This window comes from Drosophila novamexicana, unplaced genomic scaffold, assembly GCF_003285875.2.
Source record: "Drosophila novamexicana strain 15010-1031.04,08,12 unplaced genomic scaffold, DnovRS2.1 tig00000689-arrow-pilon, whole genome shotgun sequence".
NCBI lineage: Eukaryota > Metazoa > Arthropoda > Insecta > Diptera > Drosophilidae > Drosophila > Drosophila novamexicana.
In genome coordinates, this window is record NW_020824818.1 from 879,017 (window position 1) to 897,291 (window position 18,275).

Below are 18,275 nucleotides of genomic sequence, written 5' to 3' on the forward strand. Positions count from 1 at the left end.
CGTTGTGACAACGAGAACAACATCAACGTGCTGCATACTTGGCAAATTTTAATTTTGTTTTGCTAGATATAATCGGAATGGAATCGATAAGCCCCTAACTAATTACAGACTGCACCAAGCTTTAATAGGTGTGAAGATAATTAATGCTGGATGCTGTCTATAATTAGTTAAGCTTTATTCCTACTATCACTTGTTGTTGGTTTCAAAATCATAAGCTTAGTTTCAGAAATACATATTGTTCTGTTCTATCTCGATCCTCTGGCCAGTTTGTATCGTAGCAAGTCAGTAAAACGCCACACTACACAACTGATCAGACATCGAAATATATATAGTATGTATTTTTGTACAATCTCAAGATCAAATAATTAATTATATTTGTTTCTTTCCAGGTTTGTCTTCAGCACAGAGCCTGTGATACGATCTGAGAGTCAAGTACCTGGAGTCCCAGTGCTGTGAAATCAACTTGGATAGGTAAGATATCAATTTAGGACTTGCATTTAATGCTGTCATTATTAGATAATTATTAATGATTAGCTACATGTAAACCATTTTATTTTAGGTTGCTTCTCCAGGCAATCTGCACAAATTGTTTCCCGTTCAACGAATTTCAAATAAGTAATACGAAAAACAATTTGCACGGATATTCCGGAATACGAAAAGTCAGTTGAACTTTTACAGCTGTACTAGATTCAAAGGGACTGAAACCTTGCAAGGACCACGTGGTGCGTTTTCTCGAATCTTAGCAATGGGTGTTAAAAGAGCAGCACGAAGAGCAAGAACGCAATGGCAACCCAAAAACGTGTTTAATTGGATAAAGGTATTTGTTTTTTTTAAACAGTTTTTTGTAAATTTTGTAAATAACTGTCCCCACATAACACATAACCTGAATTTTCGCCTGTAAACTTTTTGTTTGCCCACAAAAAACTTGCATTTTCTAACATATTCTCACGTTCCAATTGTAAATGGAGTACAATTTTTACAATTGAAGAATCACTTTACTCAAACGCTCTAAAAACATAATTTAAATAATAATTTGAAAGACGTTGCCAACTGATTGTTGATGTTGCGCACACTAGACAGGAAGTACATTTAAATCCTCGCAAAGTTGTACAACACTTAAATCGGACATTCAGCTGTTTTGCACTTCAGAGATGCCAGCTCCATGCAAAATAAGTTCAGCAAAGTACAGTCACGTCCAAATGAATGCAATGATTAATGTTTGCGATGATAATTGCGATTTTTTCTTTAATCGTGTAAAAAATATAAATGGAAACCCATTTGTTTCATCTATTAATGAAATTGCTAACAAAATTCAATTTGATTATTTTTATTCAGCATGAATTAAGGGTTTCAAGTTGATAGTCTTCCAACATACTGAAGGCAGATTTAGATTCAAAGTAATGTCCCAGTGTTTCCCAGTTCTGAAATATACATCGCGCTTCGTCATGTCCTAATCTGGGTAAATCTTTGGCTGGTCATTATTTCTACTCTGGTTCACCTTGTCCATCTCAGAGTTACTAAGTCACAAATAAATTGCAATAAAATGCTACTTATAATGAAAAATATTGAATCAAGTTTTTTTTTTTTTAAGAATTATTAGTTCTTACTTTGTGTTGATTCTCATCCAAATGCTCTGTGTCCTTCCGCTTACTATCATTGTCCAAGCTATCCTTTCTTTCCTGTCGCCTCTTTTCGATTTTCTCGCGTGCTCTCGTCCATTTCTCAATGTTCTGCTGGTTGTGGGCCTCCCTGATCAGCTCGTTCGCCTTGTACTTGGCCTGCTGACGGCGCAGTGAAGCCTCGTTGTGGACGAAGATTGGACGGCATCTGTGGCGCATCCAGGCCTTAAAGGAATGCCTCGATTTGTTGGCCTTTTGTACATCTTCGTGCTGCGGATGCGGCGCCGGCGGCGGCGCCGGAGGCGCTTGTGTCTGTTGTTCAGATTCTGGAGGCGTTTTATTTACCGGCCGCTGCGGGCCTGCCTTCTCCTCGTCTATGCTCTGCACCCTGACACGTCGCCCCCTTCTCCAGTAGCGACACATTAGCAGCATCAGCACAAGAATGCCAACGTAAACCGAGATCAGCAATGCCTTTTGCCACCATGTGAACTCTGGAAATTGCATGGGTACCTCTGGTGGCCTTATGGCAGCCACCTCCAGCTCCAGCAGATGCTTCAGCTTGTTGCAGTCGTAGACGGTCATGTCCGGCACATCCTTGAACAATGCTGGCGTCGCATCGTGCCACCAGGCGGCCCACTTATCGGTGGCCTCCCGGGCGAACAGCTCCCTGCAATGGGCGCACACCTCCCTCATCCATCTCTGGCACTCGGCACTGTTGATGTCCGTCTGGCAATTGGGATTCATGTTAACAACAACGAGTCTGTTACATAGCTGGTGAAGAGTATAGTTTTCAAAGGCTACTGCGTCAACTACAATATTAATCAGGTTACAGGCTTTAAAAAAAAAACGGTGACCGACCCGGATATACCCTGCTTTCAGGTATTACCTTAACCCTAACTGAACCTTCCTAGTATTATATCTTATAAAGCAGAACTAACATTTAGCTCGGAACCCACTTAAAATGGGTAAATATTATGTATAAAAGTTTTGAGCCAAATGAAGCATCTCCCACTTCAATATACTGGGGAAAAAGTAACAGAGCATTAAGTTTGCAAGAGCGCAGGGCTGACGAAATAAACGGCGCTCAGAAATGGGAGCAGGTATGCGATAATAATAAGAGGAATTCTTGCCTGGACCAATAGGCACTAGGCAACATGTGCGATCACACATAAATAACGCGAAAGCATTCACACACACACGCAAGTGTATACACAAGAAAGTAAATTCCGCATCGAATAGTTCGCCTGCTCTATTTTCTGTGCGCCGTGTTTTTCGCCTGCCTTGCGTCCGCTCATTCTGTGTTAGTTACGTATTTGTACATACATACATACATATTTTGCGATTCTGTCTGTCTACACTTGTTTGTGCGTGTGTTTGCTTGTGCGTTATCTATTTATGCATGAGTGCATGGGCTTATGCTGTAAAAACGAATTCCTCTTGTGTTCGTTTGCTTGCTCAATTTTCTGTGCGCCGTTTTTTTTGCCTGCTTTGCACAGTTGCTTTGCATTCTTCATTAGTTCAGCTTCAGAAACTCAATATGATGTGTTTTTATATTGCAAGTTATAGTCGTTTGAAGAAATTTTTCGGGTAAATATTGATTGACTTTACAAAATATATGTAGCTCTCTTTGTAATCATGTGCTTGGATAGCGATTTTTGTTGTTTTCTTGTAAAAGATGCTCAAAAATGTTTATCAGATGTTCCAAATATAATTCACACTTCTCTAATCTTCCAGTCTAGGTCTACGGCGCGGACATAGCGAACGTCTGCGCATAACTGGAGCTATTTGGGTACTCAATAATTATTTCTTTAAACCTGCGAACAGCATGGAATCTTTGGCTTTGATTGCATTAGCGCCACACTAAGCAGCTCACTGAGATACAAGGTAAAAGCGTGCGTCAAAGGTCTTTTAGAGTATATTAAATTATCTTATAATTGCAGGCGATTTTGGGATAACAACGTTGGCCTTTTGGGTTTGTCTGGCGTGCCGTATGCTTTAGAGTTCTAGCAGCTTACGCTACTCGGCAATATTTTGGTATCTTCTATCTTTATCTGAGCGTGATCATAATGCCATCACCAAGGACTTAGCTCGCGGCGTAGATGAGGCCACGAGCTGTGAGCTTCGTTGGATATCCTGTGCTGACGATTCTGCTACTGCTGCTGCCATGCCCTCCCGAGTGCGGGTATTCGTATCTGAGTATGTCTTACCTGAGGCTCACTATTTTCCTTTTATTTGTTGTGTTCATCCAATTGAATTTAAGTAATGTAACGTCATATTTTATATTAGCCAAACCCCAATCGGGGTCTTTTTCTTACATTGATCTAATAGAGAAGCCCTTTTGTGGCAAATTAGTAAGGATATTGTAAATTTGGTAAACGACATTTTAAGAAAAGTAGCCATAGCTAGTCCATGTCCTTAATTCCATAACTTGGTCCACTTAAGGCAGCTCCTTAAGACGCTTCACAAGCTGACACTGTTAGCAGTTCGAAAGAATCTATACAAAGGACGTTGCAATCGAGTTCGTGAAGCTCAAGATTAAAATTTGTCTAATTCTTAAATGCAGATCGGTGCTGTTGGTCCTTAAGAGCCTAAAGAAAAAATTCTTTAGAAAATACACAAGGACATTTCCAAGTTATCGCTATTTTTCCAAAAAGGACATTAACCACAAACTCGTCTATAACACCGCCATTTAAAGGACAATCCTAATACCCTTTTGCCCACAAATAGTCCCTATTGTGTCTGCTTAAAATTAACAACAAAAAGGACGAAAGTCCTTCAAAGAGCTGAGAAAAATGATACACTTGTGTATACAAAAGATAGCCTATAATTCAGACATATCCTTGCATATCCTGACGAGTCCTGTGTCAAACAACTCATATAGACCAGACCTACCAAGAGGCCAAAGGATATCGAAATCGTCCTTGTATTTTCCAATATATGGCTATTTTTCCTTAAAGGACATCCTTTTTATAGTCATAACTCGGCTATATCCTTAAGGATAACGTAACTATATACCTTATTGAACTCGTGGGGAGCAGGACTATCGATTGGCATCCAAGGATTGTCAGGATTCGACAAAAAATTTCACCTCATTTTATCCTAGGGGGTTAGTCAGAAAATCGGCCAAAATCGAAAAATTCGGTACTAACTTCGCCATTTGAAGGACTATCGGGCTGTCCTTTGGATAGTAGATAGTCCTTATCCCCCCATTTACGAATATACAACCCGAAGGACGAAAGTCCTTCAAACAAAAATGTTTTAAGGACGAATTTGTAAACCGAAAATAGCTTATAACTCGGCTATATCCTTACGTATCCTGACGAGTCCTATGTCAAATAAATTGTATTGACCAGGTCTACCAACTGGCCAAAGGACATCCAGATCGTCCTTGTAGTTTCAGAGATATTTAGATTTTATTGCAATTGTGTGTTTTCAGGCCATTTTCGTTCGCCCCGCGACTGAAATTTTACCAAGTCTATGATTCTTAGATGACCCCATAATATTTTGATGCAGATCGATGCAGTTGGTCCTCACGACCATAACGCAGCATGTCCTTTGAAAATCTGCAAGAATATGGCCGGGCTATGTCCTTTTATCTTGAATTAATTTTTTTACTTTTTTTTTTTAATGTGATTTTATCTTTTCAGATAAACGAATTCAAGGACTCTGATTGATTTAAAGGACATTCTGGCAATCTTTTCCAGGATTAGACTCGATTTACCCCAAATAAAAACAAAATTAAGAAATAAATTATAATGTTTAATTTTAAGAGAAATAAATAATATAAATATATTAAAGAAACAACAAATTTATAAATGTTAACAATAATAAATCAATTATTTAAAATTTATAAAACAAAACTGCTGCGTTTTTAATTCCAAGCTTTTTTTTTGTCAGGTCGCTATGTTGTACTTCAAATTAACTGAAACACCAGGCGAACAGAAATGCCCAGTAGGTAGCTGGCTGACAAAAATCTCTGAATAAAAAATTTCATTGCATACCCGAAAGGGGCGCCGTCATCGGCGGTTGGGTCGCAAAATTTTTACTAAAATGCCACTGAAGTACCAGGCGAACAGAAATGCCCAGCAGGTAGACGAAAATCGTTTTAAAAAAAATCATTGCATACCCGCGCGGGGCAAGAATAACAGACTGTTGTAACAGTCCTCTGTTAGCAGCTGCTGTTACGATCCACCAGGGAACGAAGCTATTGGGGGCGGCTGAAAGAAAAATCATGCATATTGTCCGACCATATTATTGCGAATTTTGCTACTATTCGACTATTTACGTTCACCAGGACTATATTTCTGATATGATAAAATCAAGAATATATTTGTCATCTGGTAACCATCAGGTTATTCTTTGCAGACGCAGAATATTCGGCTGATAAATAAAAAATCCATATAATCCATATTTTATTATTTTTTTTTTTTTAACTTAATATAGTAGAATTTTGTAGTATCTCGAGTAGCTGAATTCCGATCCATGTGCCTTTTTGGACCCGAGGAAATCTGTTGAATAGATTGCAGCCTTACGTATTTGGAATTCTTCCATCTGAAACGATAAAGATAAAGACAAATAAAGTAAATATAATAAGAAGTAAAATATAATTAGACATAAGCTGGCATTAGCTTAAATTAACATGTCTCAGGTTAATAAAATACGTTATAGTATGTTATAAAGAGATACCTTTTTGAACTCGTGTAAGTTTATAGAACCGAGTGTTATAAACATACTTCTAATTTTGTGAGAGTCTTATTTTTATTAAAATTAGTTTGGAACTCTAAAACTGAATTTTATCCAAAATGTTAAAGATCTTATTAACTCTGTTATCTCGGAGTTCCAGATCTGCACATTTAACATGCAACGGCTCACTATTAACAGAGCAAGCTACGCACTCACAATAAGTTCATATAAAAGAAATTATTGTAAAGAACAATAAGTAACTGCCAAAATTTGTGTGAGCGCGATACTCAAGATAATCTCTCTATTTGGCGCTGTCCTCTCACGAGAGCGCGATCTACTTATGCATATGTGTGCGTGCGCTCATACGAATTCTTGGAGTTGCTCATCGCTGATTGGTCCATTAATTATTTGCATGTGTACGAATTTCTCTCACAATCGTCTGCTTGCTCAATTTTCTGAGCGCCGTTCATCCCGTCGGCTGTGCGTTCTCGCATTTCTGTGTTACTTTGTTTGACCCCCAGTAGGCAATTTGCTGCGGCCGCAAAATCTTTCTGTTTCAAACAGTCTGAAGATTCTGCTGAGCAGCGAATAGTTAATGGATGCGAAGCTGGCTTAATAGGAAGGTATTGCGACAAAATGCCAAAAGTCAAAATTAAGAATGCAAAATTGTTAATTTAAAGCAAAGTTCCTGTTCCGTTCAACTCTGCAAGAGCATGAAAATTGCAAGGAATTGATTGGAATTCGAAGAAGTGATCAATTTTAAGAAACTTTGGGATAGTGATATTGCATATATGGGTTCATCTTTGAGATTTTAATGACCAATTAGCAAACATCGTAAAAAGCTATCGTCTATGCAACCCTTTCCCTTAGCAACGGCAATGTCCACAACAAACCGGCTGGCCAATTGCCTAGGCAACGCCCAATCATAACAAATGTTATAATCGTAGAATTTTGTTAAGTAAATGCCACACGAAAATTAATAATAATAGGAAAGAAACAATAGATAATGAGTGCTACGCAAGCGGAAGACAAACGAGCTGCCAGCACGGCGGAGATCGCAACGGCTCCGCCGCCGCCTCCCACAGCCGCCGGCAGGCCGCCCACCTCGCAGCTCTTTTCGGTAGGTGCAAAACAGGTGCAGAACTAATTAAGAGAGCGGATTTGAGGGAGTTTTGTGTATGGTTTTTCAGCGGGGCAATCTGGTTAGCAGTCGCACGGGCGGCGACAAGACGGCGCTGGCCAGACCCTCGACTGCGGTGCGGGCCGTGGGTTATGCGGCCAGCACGAGCGGCTCGGCGGGTCAACGGTTCGATCAATTCTTTCTGGAGAAGGTCAAGCAGCAGACGCTGTCCTCGGCCAATGCCGCCGTTGACGCGGCCAAGGAGGTTAAGTGCGTAGACCCGACCTTAACTGCTTTCCAAATCCTTTACAATTATTTCAAAATAGTCCACAGATCAAGTACAAGAACATGGAGGTGAAAATTGTGAAACTCTTGGAGTCCTCAATTGTGCTAGCAGCGCGCAGTTTATCGAATCGCACAAGTGGTTCGTCCAATACGGAAATGAAATCCGCACTGGCCGAGGCTCTGAACAAGGCTAAGGATGCATCCTCGTTGGATCGCATACTGCATCATGAACAGGATAAACAGGGCGAAAATGTTTTCCACAACTTTGACTTGACCTATGCGGTAAGAGTACAAAAAGTAGCCATCCTCTAGGCACTGAGATTTATGCAAAGGGTAAAGGGAGAAAGAATTTCTAAATGCTACTTCAAATTATGTTCAGCTTTTAGATATGTCTAAGAATTTCTAATCGGAGGTACGAACTTTGTAAGAATGAGTACTTAAGTCTTGTATAACATAAATAGTTCCTGATGCTAGAAAATTCTTCGCATTGAAAAAAAAAAAAAGCCCTTCTATGCGATTTTCATTAGCCCAAATGCGGCTTATAAGTTCTAATGCTTGCTTCGGAATGCTATATAAATATAAATATAGAATGCGAGGGATTTTTTCTACCAGTTCTGCTCTCTAATATAAATTTCATTAAGGTATTCTTCAATTTGGCCGAACAATACGAGCACAATGACATGCACATCGAGGCCCTGAACACGTACAACATCATGACGAAGAACAAAATGTTTCCGCATGTGAATCAACTGAAGCTGAACATGGGCAACATCTACTTCAAGATGGGAATGCACAAGAAGGCCATCAAAATGTATCGGATGGCTTTGGATTCGGTGCCGAATACACTGAAGCAGCTGCGCTTGAAAATTACCGAGAATATTGGAGTATTATTTGTGCGGATGGGCCAGTATGCGGATGCTGCGTCCAGTTTTGAGTTTATCATGTCAGAACGCGCGGACATTCGCAGCGGCATCCACCTGCTGCTCTGCTACTATGCCATGGGCGACGTGGACAAAATCAAGAGCACCTTCCGCAGCCTGTGCGATGTGCAGCCCGTCGAAACCGAGCGCGACTTGGAGAACGAGAATAATATAATACGTTTGCAGCAGCAGGCGGAGCAGGCCGGACAAATGGGCGCGGATCCGATGCCTGCTGCCAGCAACCAGGCAGCCGAGGTGGCCATTATTGATGCTGAGGGCAACAGCTCCTACGAGCAGGTGACCGAGCCCAACAAGAGCTCTGCGAATGCCAAAAATCGTTACGTCCTGCAGGCCCTCAAAACGGACGAGCTGGCCATTTATACAAAGCAAAGGCGCAACACGGAGAAGCGTTCCATTACAATGATTGTCGATCTGATCTCCCCGCTGATCGAGGAGAACTACAATGATGGTAAGTTTGTGGTCTGAGTTTGGGTAAACCCTGTCGATGGGGAGTACAGGGAGTACAGGAATAACTGACTATGCGAATACCAAAATAATCTAAAACAAACTTTGGAAAAGTCTAAGACTAAAGGATTTTGGAGAACATTCCCTGAATTAAACAAAAAAAGGTTTAAAATGGATCTTACTTTTGCAATTCCTGAGCTTGCTTTGTTGGATATCCTCTGGAACATTAGGCAATCCGTTTCCAGTCTTCCATTCCCTTAATCTTAATCCTTGTCAAACCTTAAGCATAAAGTCCTGTAATATGAAGATAGGATTAGATTTCGATTGGAATTATAATTTGCAAAGCTTAAACTTATTTATATACCTACAAATTGGGCTTGGACTCTCGCAGGCAGCAGTATTAAAGAGAAGCTAGACGAATCTAAGAAAACGATATTGTAATATTATTATCAATGCTTTGAATGATATAGAGATATTTGTAAACCTACCACCTAGTATCCCCTTCAGATAGTCATAATCTTATCCAGCTTTTGCTTTGGTCCACATGCAGGCTACAACTGGTGCATTGAGGTGATACGGACATCGAATCTGTCCTGGCTGGCCAACGAGCTGGAGCTGAACAAGGCGCTCGTCTATCTGCGCCAAAACGATGTCAACCAGGCAATCGAGACGCTGCAAATGTACGACCGCAAGAGCGAGAGCTCCATGACGGCCAGTGCGCTGACGAATCTCAGTTTCATCTACATCAATGTGAGTCGGGAACAATCCCCCTCCTGTAATCCTTAACTGTTCGACTTGGTTGATAACTTGCAGCTGGGCAACCTGGAGATGGCCACGCACTGCCTCAACCAGCTGCAGGAGCTCGGAGCACTGCAGACGAGCGTCTTGGCGCTGGTCAATGCCAGCATTGTGGACATGCGGAGTCAGAATCTGAGCTCGGCTAGGGAGCGGCTGCAGCGTGCCTTGCAGCTGGATCCCAGCAGCTTTGAGGCCAACTACAATTTGGGTCTGCTGGCGCTGCAGCAGCAGGATTTCGAGCTGGCCGAGGAACAGTTTGAGCTGCTGAAGGCGCAGCTCATGGAGCCGCATTCGGTGCAGCACAGCCATGTCTACTACCAGCTGGCCAAGCTGCAGGAGCGGCGTCTGAGCAATGCCTCTGCGGGCGGCTTCAAGTCCAGCGCCTCGCCTGGCGCACTCCAGGCATATCTGCAGGTGCTGGGCATCTCGGCCGCCGACATTGACTCCCGCCTGTTCGAGAAGGTGGGCAGCATGTACGAGCAGCGGCAGGATCACCAGGAGGCCAATCAGTACTACAACGAGGCCTATCGCATCAACATGAGCGACATCAGCATTGCCAGCTCCATTGGCTCCTACTACATCAAGCTGCAGGCCACGGAGAAAGCGCTCTATTACTATGAGCGGGCGGTGCTAGCGGATCCCAATGATCCGAATCTGATGCTGCGCATTGCCAGCTGTTTTCGCAACTCTTATCTACCGCCGAAGCAATATCTGGGCATGTTCGAGAAGATATATGCGCGCTTTCCGGACAACCTGACCTGTGTGCGCGCCCTGATGCAGGTGACCAAATCGCTGGGCATGAGCGAGCTGCACGAACGGTATGGCCAGGAGTATGCCAGACTGCACAAACAGCAGCAGGAACGACAGAACGAACAGCTCTATCAGCAGCAGCGTCTTTCCTCGGCCACCTCCGGCAGGGGCAGCAGTCGTTTGAGAAGTGAGTAATCCGCAACTATGAGGGCTGAAGCTCATTATATATTCCTCCTCATCCGCAGCAGTGCGTCCATCGAACGAGGAGCGTCTACAGGAGAACGGCGATATCTCGGCAACACTCGTTTCCAACTCACGGATGGGCTACAATGGCGATCAGTTCCTGCAAAGCGGCAACTCCTACTCGGGTAAGCTGCGGCCAAAGCCTAAAATTGATTCTTATTTCATCCGTTTTCCTAGTCAAACAGTATGTGGATCCTTTGGGTCCACCGGCCGAACGTCCTCGCACCGGTATGCATCGTGCGCAGCAGAGCAACGACTCCGATGATGATGCAGAAATGAACGCCGACAGCTTATTGCCCATTTAATAACATTTAATACAAATTATCTTATAAATAATGGCAAGATCTCTTAAATTCAACAGTCGCTCGGCACTTACAACTTTTGGAAATGATTGTAATTATTATTAATTTTCCAAACATTAATGTTTCATAAATAATATAGATTTCAATAATTATTCGTTAACTTTATAATTAGCGAACGACGACTGAATTTATGAACTGGGGAGGGTTGCTCCTAAGGAAAAACATTTAAATTTTCTCGCTAACGTGCAAGCAGTTCACCTGCCCGTCGTAAGCAGTGTATCACACGCACTGCTTTCACGCGCTCCAATTGGAAACACTATATAGTTAACCTGATACACTGCTCGTTTAATGGGCGTCCAATTGGAAACTATTTTGGTTTATCGTTTATTACGCAAAAGGTGGCAAATAATACATAATTTGTAGCTGTTTACTAATTAACTGTTTACAATTTAAAATCAATATATATATTTAATTAAAATGCTACTATCCTTTCGTTTGTTGCTGTTGTTGTCATTCACGTAATAACCGTTACCTGCCTCAGTGTCGTTTTTATTTCTGTTCGCTGGCTTTTATTTCACCTTTGACACGCTCATAAAATGTATTTTCTTTTTTTAATATGCGTATTGTGAATTAAATTGTTTGTGTCGCAAATGTGATAAAAAAAGATGCCATTTGATATTTAGATAGTAAAGTAAGATAAGTATAAGAATGCCACGTTCACACATACAGACAGATTTTCAGTTGTTTGATATTTTTCATTTAACTCTTGCTCTCAGCTATGCGCGTAATCAATTTGGACGAGAAACAAAACAAAACCGAATAGTTATAAGGACCGTTTACAAATTATATATGTATGTTACACAACAAATGTCTAATTTCCTTCATTCTTTCGTACAGTGCCTGCCAATTACAAAATCAATCTTACAACTCTCTCAGATTACAACGCACTAAATAACCCCCGCATACTACAGCCAACTGCCTGGACACTCATATATATTCCTTTCCTTGCTCTCTCCTCTCTCCCTCCCTCTCTGTCTCTCTCCCTCTCTCTCTCTCCGTTCTCGCTGCATAGCTATCCTTGCCCTATTTTAGCTTAGAAGCTCATGTAGCCACGCGAAGTGGAGCGACGACGGGCACATAGATACGAAATGAGCACGACCAGAATCAAGGCGGCCAGGGCAATGCCAACGGCAATGGGCACCACATCGGAGGTCTCCGAGCTGTCGCAGTCGTGCACCGTGGAGAACCCAGTGGCATTTGCACTGCGGAACGCCTCTACCTGCACATGGCTGACGCTGATGATGCCAATGGTCTTATTGTTGCTGATTGTCTCCGACATGTTGAACATCTGGACGCGTGTGCAGTGGTAGGACATCTTCTCGGGCGTCTTGAAGTCCGTGTTCTGGCTGCTGTGTATCAACTGAACGGTCTGATTCTCTACATAGCGATTTTACGTTAATAATAGTTAACAATATGAGCACACCTTTTGGCACCGTTTAGCGCACGCTCTTGGTAAATTTATCACACACTTTCAAATGCAGTTTTACTCAATTTCGTCTTTTCATGTTCAACTTAAGAGAATCTGCCTTCGATTTGCCTCATTTTACATATTTGTAGGGCATTGGTGATATCCAAGACGTCGTGTTATGTGTATGCGAGACATCATATCAAACAAAGGCGTTATCAGACAAAAGAACTAAAATCTTAAAACTAGCATCCGTTATCGATGCGTTCAGACAAACGGACTTGGCTTGGCACAAACATTATATCAGAAATGCATCTTTCTACATATAAAAGTTTGTTAAATATGTGATATGCACAATTATGGTTACTAAGAAATGCGTTCTAGAAGATCTAGAACTAGCAGGTTTTACATGTCATGTACCATTTTTCAAATACCAATTTGGAGCATAATTTTGGGACAATTTGGCCGCTTTTTGACAAGCATTGGTAACTTATCAGCTCTGCCACAACTGCCAACAACTTTGCCAAGAAGGTGTAGAAAACGGTCCATATATATATTATAAGCACTCACCCTTAGCATCGGGGAAGTCCTCTGTGGGCACCATCATATTGACTGTAATTGAGGTGAGTGCAATGGATTTGTTCTTGTCCTCTAGCCGAAGGACCATGGAATCTGGTGAGATGCTGGAACCCCAGTTTAGCTGCATGGACTGCGTAGTCTGACTGTTGCAATAACAATGATCCACAGAAGCGTTGCTGGGCACATTGTACAACCCACTGGTCATGCTGCCGCCTGCGATGGGTTGGAGATACAAAAAAAAGTTTATATTCGATTATTTGACAGAATTAGGACTTGGACTCACTCTTGGTCTCATAGGTGAAGTTCAGCTGAGCTGCCATGTTGAGCATAATGCAAGAGCAGTTCCATGAGCCCACAGTTGGTGCTGGATACGGTTGTGGCTTATGCGTGGTGGTCGGCACTGGAGCAGGCGTGGTGGTTACCGGTGCCTCGGTGCTGGTTGTTGGTGCCACAGTGGTTGTGGTTGTTGTTGTGGTGGTTGTTGTTGAAGTGCTCGAGCTAGTGGGCTTAGGCTTAGAAGTCGTGCTGCTGCTCAAAGTAGGGGTTGTGGATGTTGAAGTGCTCGATTGAAGTGGATCTTTCACCTCGGGAAATTCTGCCGACTTGAGGCTAAAAATCTGCGAGTAAGCTGTAAGAAGGGAAAAAGCGACGTGTTTACAATTTGTTTATAGTTTAACAGTGTCTTAACAACTCTTATCTTTGTGTAAATGGCATTAGAGCTCATCAGTTTATCAGATTTACTTTTAGGCCTACACGCTTCATGCACTTCTCCACATTCTGCCGGAATGAATATTAAACCTTCACGCTCTTCTTCCTGGGATCTACTTGAATGCAGAATTAAACCGTTTCACGAGCATGTAAATTATAATTAAATTACTTAAAAGCTTCTTTTCATCATGCTATTCAGGGAGTCAAAGAAGTCTTCGTAAAACTAAATATTGTTTAGTGAATTTTGAAAGAGACTTTACTAAGAATACCTGTGATAATTCTCACTTAAGTTGCACTATTCAGGATTATTTCCTATCGTATTATTTTCATTTTACATGTGACGGATACTCTTAACAACGATATTCAAAAAGGGTCTAAAATACGAGTTGGAATATTTTTAGCATGTTGTATTATAAATTGTAAGCAAAAAACAAAGCTGTCTAGCTTAAAAGGGTTATCTACATACATACGTATACCCTGTATATTTTGTATGCCAAAGCTTTAACACGATATCTGCTAATAGCTATGGAAATATACAAACATATAATTCAATTAAAATGTGCACACACATATATATATATATATATATATGTCCATATATATGCTTTGAACAAAATGGAAAACAAAGCTTACAGCGCTTTCTATCCGTCCGGCCATTTCATACAGAATTGTCAACTTTAATATTATTATCGTGTTGCAATGAATAAAATTATTTCGTTCGGGCTTTATATTTCATTTTATTGTATCCGCGCGCTTGGCTTTCTGCTGGGGCTGCCTGCCTCAGCTGTGAGCGCAGTCTGAGTCATAATGATGAATAATATAAATATTTGCACAGTCGACAACTGATAACCAAATAACCAGAAAACGTTGTGTTGACCAACGATGAGGGGCAGGGGGTCCGCGGGAGGGTGCAAAGGTGGCAGCAAATGACATAAATTTAGTTAAAGCGATTATTGCCCAATGAAGAAAAAGGGTTACACCTTGGACCTTTGCGCTTCTTTTCGACGACCATTTACCAGAAAAAAGGCAGCACACGATTTTCCAAGGACAAATCCAACTGATAGATACCCTCTATTTCCGCTTTCCAGCGATAAAACTGCACAGTAGAGAACAAAAGCAACTGAGCCATACTTTGTGCACAGTTTGATTAGCGATTAAATCGATCGAAGGGTCTTCTTGATTCTTGGGTTGGTGACTGCGGACGGACGAATATACTCGCCTGCTCCATCTGAGCACAGTACAACAGGCTGAATGTCTTCTGTTTGTTGTCGTTGCACAGTTTTTATCAATAAAGTTACATTTCGCACAATTTGTCAACAACAAATTTCTCTTTAAATATTGTTGCCTTTTGCCAGCTTGTTAATGACTCAACGCAGCTTAAATATATTATAAACACATTGTGTTTGTTCTTCTAGGCAAGGCCTGGGTACTTATTGCCCTCTCCCTAGACTCTGTACACACTCTCCCCCCATACATACACACACATTCACCTACTCACAGATACATTTGAGCTGGTTGCAGTCACGCCCCGATCCGGCTGTCCGTGCCCAGCGTTCTAGTTCAATGCCACTGCAACACGGCCCAGAGATGACCTTTAAATGCAATTAAGCGGCAGCAAACAGCAAATAACCAGACAAGCCCAGCGAAACAAATGCGCCCGTCAGACAGTCGGACAGGCCATGCAATTTTCAGGCGTCGCTGGAAAATTCCGGGAAAATGCACCGGCTAATAAGATTTATTGGCCATGGGCATGCGAGAGTACTGTGTGTGTACTGTGTGTAAGACGAGCCTCTAATTAAACTTGAAAGAAAATTCCTTTTCTAATTTTTCTTTAAGCTTTTCCTCCCACTGTGCAACTTTTTTACAGAAAAGTGCAATAAAAATGAGCTGAGCACAGAAAATACCATAACAAATGAATTATTATAATGGCAATTGAATACATTCCACGTTTCTTCAAAATAGTTCCAAAACGAAAAGAATTTGGCCTAGAAACAGACAGACAGGCTTGAGATAGGATATATATAAATGTATATATTTAATATTGATATCTCAGGCTAAAGCATGAAAGTAGTTTTAAATTTAGCTTGATAATTTCTTTTACATCTTAAGTAATGGATTTTTTTTAAAACGTTTTGGCATTTTGTACTAAAACTAATGAGCTTTATTTTCACTTTGAACACATAATCTGAAGCAATATATGCCTTTATTATTTTATATGACTTTATATTTGATATTCATATAGTTCATTCCATTTTGTGGCATCTATTTACACCCTAATTGATCATTTTTTGGCATTATAGCAAGTATAGGCAAATGTGTGTTCCAGTAAATATTGAAATCTTATCAGCGAAACAAACGTATTTTGATTTGTCCGCAGTTGAAACTAAATACTTGAATAAACAAATATTTATATATATATATCATCTACAATAATGGGCCAGTTTCTGCGTCTTTGTTTGCGGAATGCAAATACGAAGAGTTAGATTAGTCGTAGAGTATTGAAATATAAATACAATATAGACTCAGCTGATACGAACAAACAAATACATACTTAGTACTATAAGCGCGATTTAATGGAAAAATTATATACATATATACACAGAGCACAGTTCGAGTCGGTTCGAAAGGGTTCAGCAAAACTTATATTTTTTTTTCCAATTGGCCTCAAAAGAAACCCAAATTTTAAATGTAATACATAGAACACTATTTTTTTTTTTGTGGTTTTAACTAGAATATTTTTTTTGAAGGATGCATTTTTAGAATTCAGTTAAAAGCTAAAGGAAATAATAAACAATATACCCCATTTACCCATTTTCAATGGGTAGGGTAGAAAAATAATGACAGATCATCAACTGTGTTCAGTTCCATAAACAATCAACAATTAGCTGGAGGGGATTACCAAAGTCCGCCTGCTACATGATATCACAAATGTGCCTGCATATGGCAAACTGATAAGGGGGATATCTAGAGGGGCGGTTGTGCCTCGGGCAAGCGGTTAAGTTAAATAAATAACAATTTAAACGCTGTTGTGAATCAAATATAATTAAATAGTTGATGCCTGGCACAAAAGAAGACGCCAAAGTGAAGGCACAGAGCACAGCGGAAAGAAAGACAGACAGAAGTGAGAAATTGAATATGCCTGCATGTTAGTGTATATGTGTGTGTGTGTGTAGTGTGGCGGGGTAATGCGGGGGCGTGTGCATATTGCTGCTGGCGGCAGACAGAGCTAAGACCTTTTCTCAAATCAAACTGCTTTATCTGCCATTTGCGTTTCTCATGCTCTATGCAGGTAGAACGGACCCACCGACGTTCTAGTTGTTCTTGTTGGTTAGATAAGCGCAGCATACAATACAAGCAAACATATGCATCAGCATTTGTGTGTGTGTTCGTGTGTGTGCATAAAGTGGAGACAAGCTGAAGTTGCGCTCTGGCTGCAATTTGCTTTTGCCTTTGTGCTCGCCTTTGTTGCAGCGGTACTAAGCCACCATCTTGTTAGATTTTACTTTAGCACTTTGTCCTACACTGCACAAACCGCAAGAAAAAAAAAAGAGTGTCACACTAAAACCAGATAAATGTCGATGTGCTGCAAAATACACAAACGCACATATATACGCTTAATAAGTATTAATTATTCTACATGCGATTCAGTTTTGCTGTTTTTCATCAGCCCTTGTAGATAAAACCACAAAAACAGCCATCAGCCCGACGAACGGGTTACGTGCGTGCAAGCGAGACGCCAATAGGCGAAAAACAAAAAACAAAATAGAAATTAAATTGCGATGAACAAGCAAAAGTAAATTGAACAAAGAGTTGCACAGGTTTTTGCGGGCGTCACGCGGACTGGGGGTTAGTTTTAGGCTTACTCACCAGAGCTGCTCAACAGGAGCAATGCGGTGCATATTATGAATTTATGGCCAAACATATTTAATTCGCTATTTCGTCTAGCCTTTGCCTTTTGCACTGTGTATTTTGTAGATTTTTTTTTTGTTTTCTATAAGGAGTTACAAATTGTTTAGCAAAGTTTACAAATTTTAGCAATTTTTACAAACTACTGTTTCTGCTTTAGCAGATATTATTCGCTTTTTTCTTGTCTGCTAGCAGCTCACTTTATTGCGCACAACGAAAAATGAAATGACATTAAATAATAGTGCTGGGCTGTTCGTCAGCTGAGAGTTCTGTGTCAAACCATCGATAGTCGAACTTTATATCGATATGTCACTTGTTCGTTCCTCTCTTTAAATGTTAAGATTAAGATTAATATCGATAAATGAGCACTTCTTACTTCGATATATTTTAATAAATGTTAATTGCGGTAACTGGCGCGCGACAGTTTTGTTA

At 40.9% G+C, this 18,275-nt stretch overlaps 3 protein-coding genes and 3 long non-coding RNA genes across 10 annotated transcripts; 2 read left to right on the forward strand and 4 right to left on the reverse strand.

Annotated features, from left to right (window-relative positions):
* Positions 1-1,273: 1,273 nt before the first annotated feature.
* On the reverse strand, positions 1,274-2,415 carry LOC115763169. Of its 2 annotated transcripts, none has more exons than XM_030705623.1 (2): positions 1,608-2,415; positions 1,274-1,517 (listed from the first exon to the last, which is right to left on the reverse strand). In XM_030705623.1, the coding sequence occupies exons 1-2, from the start codon at positions 2,361-2,363 to the stop codon at positions 1,515-1,517; spliced, it is 759 nt and encodes a 252-aa protein (XP_030561483.1). In that variant the 5' UTR covers positions 2,364-2,415; the 3' UTR covers positions 1,274-1,514. The 2 variants fall into 2 exon arrangements, with proteins under 2 accessions (XP_030561483.1, XP_030561482.1); XM_030705622.1 differs by having other exon boundaries at positions 1,280-1,546; positions 1,608-2,414.
* A 738-nt stretch (positions 2,416-3,153) lies between these two features.
* LOC115763170 lies at positions 3,154-5,364 on the forward strand. 2 transcript variants are annotated; one of them, XR_004017878.1, is made up of 4 exons: positions 3,154-3,206; positions 3,354-3,503; positions 3,560-3,815; positions 5,267-5,364. It is a non-coding gene; the product is annotated as an uncharacterized LOC115763170 (long non-coding RNA). The 2 variants fall into 2 exon arrangements; XR_004017877.1 differs by lacking the exon at positions 3,154-3,206 and having other exon boundaries at positions 3,260-3,503.
* A 692-nt stretch (positions 5,365-6,056) lies between these two features.
* LOC115762975 lies at positions 6,057-9,682 on the reverse strand. Of its 2 annotated transcripts, none has more exons than XR_004017843.1 (4): positions 9,581-9,682; positions 9,461-9,513; positions 9,275-9,386; positions 6,057-6,170 (listed from the first exon to the last, which is right to left on the reverse strand). It is a non-coding gene; the product is annotated as an uncharacterized LOC115762975 (long non-coding RNA). The 2 variants fall into 2 exon arrangements; XR_004017842.1 differs by having other exon boundaries at positions 9,457-9,513.
* On the forward strand, positions 6,896-12,107 carry LOC115762974 (intraflagellar transport protein 88 homolog). The gene is made up of 7 exons (XM_030705352.1): positions 6,896-7,692; positions 7,749-7,989; positions 8,349-9,096; positions 9,643-9,842; positions 9,906-10,827; positions 10,886-11,008; positions 11,061-12,107. Exons 1-7 carry the CDS (start codon positions 7,481-7,483, stop codon positions 11,186-11,188), a joined length of 2,574 nt encoding a protein of 857 aa, XP_030561212.1. The 5' UTR covers positions 6,896-7,480; the 3' UTR covers positions 11,189-12,107.
* LOC115762973 (cell wall protein DAN4) lies at positions 11,530-18,052 on the reverse strand. Of its 2 annotated transcripts, XM_030705350.1 has the most exons (5): positions 17,987-18,021; positions 17,805-17,928; positions 13,513-13,857; positions 13,221-13,442; positions 12,279-12,622 (listed from the first exon to the last, which is right to left on the reverse strand). In XM_030705350.1, exons 2-5 carry the CDS (start codon positions 17,857-17,859, stop codon positions 12,279-12,281), a joined length of 966 nt encoding a protein of 321 aa, XP_030561210.1. In that variant the 5' UTR covers positions 17,860-17,928; positions 17,987-18,021. The 2 variants fall into 2 exon arrangements, with proteins under 2 accessions (XP_030561211.1, XP_030561210.1); XM_030705351.1 differs by having other exon boundaries at positions 11,530-12,622; positions 17,805-18,052.
* LOC115762976 lies at positions 13,868-14,338 on the reverse strand. The gene is made up of 3 exons (XR_004017844.1): positions 14,207-14,338; positions 14,107-14,150; positions 13,868-14,050 (listed from the first exon to the last, which is right to left on the reverse strand). It is a non-coding gene; the product is annotated as an uncharacterized LOC115762976 (long non-coding RNA).
* Positions 18,053-18,275: the final 223 nt, after the last annotated feature.